Source organism: Cnephaeus nilssonii (genome assembly GCF_951640355.1).
Source record: "Cnephaeus nilssonii genome assembly, chromosome: 12".
NCBI lineage: Eukaryota > Metazoa > Chordata > Mammalia > Chiroptera > Vespertilionidae > Cnephaeus > Cnephaeus nilssonii.
Window position 1 is genome coordinate 50698825 of NC_137083.1, and position 6820 is coordinate 50705644.

The 6820-nt window shown below is 37.8% G+C and overlaps 1 protein-coding gene across 1 annotated transcript; it reads right to left on the reverse strand.

Moving 5' to 3' along the window:
• Window positions 1-212: 212 nt before the first annotated feature.
• On the reverse strand, window positions 213-1145 carry LOC307108542 (olfactory receptor-like protein OLF3; the record flags this gene model as incomplete). The annotated part of the gene is made up of 1 exon (XM_079786609.1): window positions 213-1145. The coding sequence occupies one exon, from the start codon at window positions 1143-1145 to the stop codon at window positions 213-215; it is 933 nt and encodes a 310-aa protein (XP_079642735.1).
• Window positions 1146-6820: the final 5675 nt, after the last annotated feature.

The following is a 6820-nucleotide window of genomic DNA, read 5'->3' on the forward strand; positions in this document are numbered from 1 at the left end:
TTAAAATATATTTTATTGATTTTTACAGAGAGGAAGGGAGAGGGATAGAGAGTTAGAAACATCGATGAGAGAGAAACATCGATCAGCCAGGTGCCTCCTGCACACAACCAAGATACATGCCCTTGACCAGAATCTAATCTGGGACCCTTGAGTCCGAAGGCTGACGCTTTATCCACTGAGCCAAACCAGTTAGGGCAGTCTCCTTTGAAACTTCACCTTTTTTCATTAAGTTTTCTCAACACTCTTCTTAGGGCACTCATCACCTCCTTGTTCCTCAAGCTGTAGATTACAGGATTCAGCATTGGAGTCACCACAGCAAAGAAGAGGGTGGTCATTTTCTGTTCTGCTGAGGAGTCAACCTCAGGTCTCATGTATGTGAAGATGGCTGTTCCGAAGCACATGGACACCACAGTGAGGTGGGAAGCACAGGTCCCAAAGGCTTTGCTACGTCCCTGAGCAGAGCGAATACGCAGAATGGCAGCCACTATATGACCATAGGAGAAGAGGACCAGGGCACAGGGAAGCATGATCACCAGAAATCCTGAGATGGCCACCATGACCATGTTGAAGGAGATGTCCACGCAGGCTAGCTGCAGCACAGCCAGGGTCTCACAGGCAAAATGGTTAATAATGTTGTGACACAGGGGAAGCTGAAAGGTGATGATTGTTTCCATCAGTGAATTCATGAAACCAGCCACCAAGCAGCCGGCAGCCAGCCCCAGGCACAGCCCTCCGTGCATGATGACTGTGTAGTGCAGTGGGCGGCACACCGCCACATAGCGGTCATAGGCCATGGCTCCCAGCAGGAAGAACTCAGACCCGCCCAATGCCAGGGACACATAGAGCTGGAGCACACAGCTTTGGAATGGGATGGTCTTCCAGGCTGACAGGAAGTGAACAAGCATCTGTGGGACAGTGCTGTTGGTGTAACAGATGTCCACAAATGACAGGACACTGAGGAAAAAGTACATGGGTGTATTTAGGCTGCTGTCCAGTCTGATGAGGAGGAGGATGAGAAAGTTCCCCAACATGGTCACCAGATACATAGCCAGGAAAAGGAAGAAGAGGGAGACCTGGGTTTCCCAGCAGCTGGACAGGCCCAGTAGAATGAACTCACTCACCCAAGTCTGATTTTCCCTGCCCATGAGCCTCTGAAGACAAAACCCAAGTTATAAATCAATAAATATCAGATACTTAAGGTGGCAGAGAGCCTGATAGGGCATGTAGACCTAATAGCCATCTAATACTGAGTGGTGTGATTTCCCTAATTGTTTCCTTCAGGGTTTGGGACCGTAGTTAAACACATTAACATGACTCAGGTTCAAGGAGAAAATTAAATTTTTCTTTTCTCCTTCCTTAAGTCAGAAAGGTTTTATTAGAATACTTAGACATTTAAGTTAAAAAATTAACTGTAAAACACACTTCTCTTCCTCAGAGCCAATCCTTAACCCTGAAGTTTATTTACTTCTCCATTGGAAACCTGTTTTCACCTCTTTACTCTATCAAAATCCATATTAAATGGAACCTACCAGGCAGAAACAGGCTTTATTTTTAATGACATTTTTACACCTGGATTCTCTATGATAATGAAACACTCAATTTTCGCCTTTTGAAATAAGAAATGTGGAGTTATAAGTTAGAATGTGGCAAATATACAATAGACTTTTTAATTAGCAAAAAAATTGTCAAAATTACATTTCAGAGACAGTGACATAAAGAATGAAGACCTGGGCCACTGGGCTTAGTTTTGAAAAATCTTCACCTGCTTGTCTTTTTATCTGGATGAGAGGCTCAGAGGACTGCCATACATACGCCATACATATGTTTTTTGAGAGGCATAACTGTCAAGAAACAAATCAAAGTCAGGGAGGCATTAACTACCTTCCCTAAGAAATAAGAAGAACACAAATACTTGCCATACATATTAGCCTATTAACTAAGAGGCAATGGAAAGCTGGCTGTGCATTCCCACTGATTCTATTTGTATGTATCCTCTACAGTGGTAGTTATGGATTGGAGACTATAATGTGATGGAAAATAATTAACTGGAATTAACCCAGTGCAATGACTGTTGATTAGCTCTTTCTTTTCCTTTTATCCCCATCTGAAATACTTGACTATTCTGTGCCTCCCCGTCCCTGCAACCCCCCACCCCCTGCCCAAGAAACTTTCTTCTCTCATCCTCGCTCTATACTCCCTCTATCATGATCCGCATGACAAAATGCAATAGGCTAGTCTGCTCAATACCATCCTTAAACTTTCTAATCCTGCTGGCATATTGGTATTTCAGAAAGCTCAAGCACTCTAATATTCTCTCTGGAACTCTAGTATTATCTGTAGTAATCCTGTTTGCACCTTATTCAAGTCACAAGTGATTTCCAAAACCTCATGGATTCAACGAAGTCCACTCTCAGTTTTCCACATATTGTCCTTCTAATTAGTCTGCCCTTTAGGTAGAGAAAGTGAAACCCAGAAAGTGAAATCCATACACAGCAGTGCTAAGGAGACATTATTTGCTTTCTGTAATCAGATAGTACCAAAGAATATGTTATGAGAATCAGACTTTGTGTTGAGGGTATTCATGACAGTAGGACTACTAACTGTGGATAAGGAAGCTGCCAGAGGTGCTTGAATTAGCCAGAAGAAAGGGGTCCATGGGCATCTGCATATGACAATCCTTCCTTTATTTATGAATAAATTAAGCTTGATAAACAATTCTCACTTCAAGAGATAACTTATGTGGACACAAGGAGAGGCAGTAAAAATACAGAATGTTCTTTAATTCTTTAAAACTTACTGTAGAGCTTCAAAAGGTCAAGAAGTCACTTTGCAATATTTCTATCAAAGAAATAGGAAACCTACCTTTTTGTCCCTAATGAAAAAGAAAACTTGAAATACAAAAGTATCACTGTTAAGGGTCTCAGGTATAAGAGAAAGACAAGTGACTTCAAAGGGGAAACATTTGTGCCTAGGACTCATCAATGGAGTTTGACCACCTATGTATAATCTTTTATGAGCTAAACTAAGGAAGGAGAAAGGGGTAGTCTCCAATTCTGCTACAATACTGAAACAATTTATGTAAAGGAATTTCACCAGCAGAAGGCAAAAAGAAAAATAATAGTGCAGGAGGTAATTGATGATTCATGATTATTTAATGTATTCTCAGGTACCAAATAAGATTTTGTTGAAAAAACTGACTAATGTAAATCTCTTGGAGTTTTGAGTCTTTCACTTCTTAAAAAATAATAATAATTAGTTAAGGGTTTGACAAAAAGAATGTAATCCCTGATCTTTGGTCAGCAATTTTCCTTAAAAGCCCACAAAGGTATTGGTTAAAAGTAGAAATACCCATGGTTTGCCTATCATTGTTTCTGTATCATCTTCATGCTTTGTAAAGTGCCTCTCCCTAGGAGTGAGTGAACTCTTTTGCCAATGAACTTTAATTTCCCAATTCAACTCCCATTACCTAGTTTCTTCTTCTGGGTAAAGGAAACATAATTTCCAGTCTGTCCTAATTCATTAGAGGCAGGAAAGTTAGGAGGATAATAAAATAAGGCTGTAACACCAATAGTAAAATGAATGACTAAGTTAAGAAATAAAATAAAATGTTTAAAACATTTTTTGAAAATTTGATATTAAATGGAAGTTAAAACAGATTTTTCAGAAGTAAGGTGGAGGTGTTTTAATGGGCAATGTACAGCATTCCTGTACCCCCTTTTTTCTCCTAGAATTGTGATTCAAGCTAGTTAATCACAAGTGATCTTTAAAGGAAAAAAATTCATCTGGGAACCTTGAGATTTCCCCAAAAGGTTAATTGGCAAAGCTGTTCTCCCCACTCCATCCCAACTCCCTTATGCATATCTATACTGCTTGACCCTTATCATTTCAGAATGAGCTGGTCAGCACAAACCTGTCCTCTGGGTCCAGATTGCCAGTGGGCAGGTGCTAAGGGGCGCAGTGCAGTGCAGTGGACATGACATGTGTAGCTAAGCCCAGTAATTCCTATGAATGCTGTCCAAAACCTGTGCTAGGTGCTTCATTTCTCAGAGGTATCCAAAAAACTTTCTCCTCAGTTTGGCTCCTCAAAATGGGACATATCTCTCCAGTAACCCAATTCAATACAATTATCACATGAGACTAGGAAGGAGCTGTGTGTTAAGGAAAGCCTGGTTTCCTGACTCATGGCCCAAGAACCCACTCTCTGAGCATGACTCTCTTACCTTCAGGACAGGCCAGCAATGCCCTAGGAAGGGTGGGGCTGAGCAGGATGTGGGATTTGGAAGAAGTAACTTTCTTTTCCCTCAGGGATAAAATCTCTGCAGGTCAATTATGCTGTGCTTGTTAGACTTCTGTTACTTCTTCTCTAGCTTTTAAGAGAAGTTAGCTTTTCCTGACCCAGAAACAAAGCCCCAGTTTCCCTGGAGACATTCTCCTAGGTCTTTATTGAACTGTCACTTGGATGGAGGAAGTTATAACTTGCCCATGACTTTCTGTCCATGTTCTCATGATTGGCATTATTTGACCCCAAAACCCCAATTATTCATAGATCTCGTATGAGACTGTCAAACAGTACTTTCTGTACCATGATTCTGAAGTCATATATGAGCTTTCTCCAATTTTGGCTCTGTTAGGAGGCTCCTTTTAACTGGGCCTTGTCAAATTATTTGACTGCTTTTGTATCTAAATGTCAGTCCTCATATTCTGCAAATACAGAAATTTACTATCCACTTTAAGCATCTCAAATTATATATCCATTCTACAATATATTCAGGTTGTTTCTAGTTTGTAGCTATTGCAAACAATACTTGCTATGAACATTCCCCCCTCTCTCTCTCAACTTTTGTCCCATATATGTATTCATTTCTGTTTCCCAGTAGTAGCACTGACCCATCACAGATTATGTGCATGTCCAGTTTTAGCTAATATTGTCAGTTTTTGAAAAAAGTTGTACCAATTATACTCACACCAACTATGTATAAAGATTTATTTGCTCTAAGCTTTCTATAACATTGGATTGTAAATCCTTTTGATTTTAGCCATTCTGATGGGTATATATAATGGTATCCCATTGTTACTATATTTTATATTTCTCTGATGATTAATGAAGTTGTGCATATTTTAAAGTATTTATTTCTCATTTGGATATTCAATTTCTGAGGTATTAAATCTTTTGTCCATTCTTCTATTTGGTTATCTCTCTTTTTCTGACTAATTTTAGTTATTTTAATATTTTGAGTATAGATCATTTGTCATTTATATGTATCACACCAAAAAAAAGTGGCTTAACTTTTCATTCTCTTAATGGTGTCTCTAATGGAGAGATGTTTTTAATTTTAATGTAATCCTACTTATCAATTGTTTCCCATATACTTATTGCTCTTTTGTGTCTTGAAAAATCTTTGCCTACCCTAAATCATAAGTTATTATTCATGTTATCTTCTAGGAGCTTTAATGTTTTCTTTTCCATATTTAGATCAACAATATATCTGGAATGTAGCGTTGTGCATAACATGAGAAAGGAACCCACATTCACTTTTTTTTATGTGACTATCCAACTTTCTTGAGAGACCATGCTTTCCTCACTATTCTTCTGCGTTGCCATAAATCAAATTTCAATTTATATTTGTAGGTTTGCTTTGAAATTCTTATTTCTGACCCATTGGTCTATTTATCTATTGTTATAAAATACTGCATTGTCTTAATTGCTATAATAAACCATGTTTTATAGTGTAAATCATCCAACTTATTTCTACATTCTCAAATTGTTTTGGTTATTCCTGGCCATTTGAGTTTGTAATCTGATTCTAAAATTAGCTCAAACATTTCCAGGAAAGAAAAACTTCCTATTTTAATTGGGATTTTTATCTAAGAAATCAGTTTTCAGAAAAGTCACATTTCTGTGCTTTTGAGTATCTCAATCCTTAAAAATATATATTCTCCAATTTATTTAATATCTGTTCATTTTTTTCTATGTGCAAATATTATTTATCTCTCATTAGATTTGTTTCTAGGCATGGTGTTTTTCACATGTTGTTTTAAATAATATCTTTTAAATGATATAAAATATAATTGGCTTTTATATATTAAACTAGTGGCCCGGTGCACGAATTCATGCATGGGTGGGGTCCGGCTGGCCTGCCCCAATCGGGGCCAATTGGGCAGGCTGGCCGAGGGGAAGGGACGCGGGCGGTTGGCTGGCCAGACCTGCCCCCTGGTCAAACTCCCAGTCGAACTCCTGGTCAAGGGGACAATTTGCATATTCATCTTCTATTATATAGGATATGTATACATGAAATGACTTTTATGGATGACTGGTGTCATTTCTTTCTTATATTTTTGGTAAAATTCACTGGTAAAGCCACCTGGCTTGAAGTTCTATTTGGTAGAAAATTCTTAAATATGGATTCAAATTTCTTAGTATATAGGACTATTCTATTTCTTCCTGTGTTCATTTTGGTAAGTTTATTTTTTTCTAAAAATTTGCCTGTTTCATCTAACTTCTCAAATTTATGAGCCTAAATTAATATCTTCCTATGTATTTTAGTGTATACAGAATCTTTTTCTTCCACAATATTGTTTATTTCTTACATTTCTTTCTCTTTTTTTTTATTAGTCTTGGCAATGGACTATGGTTTACTATAAAATACTTTTTAATATCATTTGGTGCAAAGAGAGCAACAAAGACAAGATAGCCCCATCCCTTAGCAAATGCCATTTACTTAGCAAATGCCATTTAATAGGTCACTTACTAGATTTAATAGGGAGAGAAATATTTCTTTACTTAAAAGAAAAATATTAAAAACTGTCAAACATCATAAAA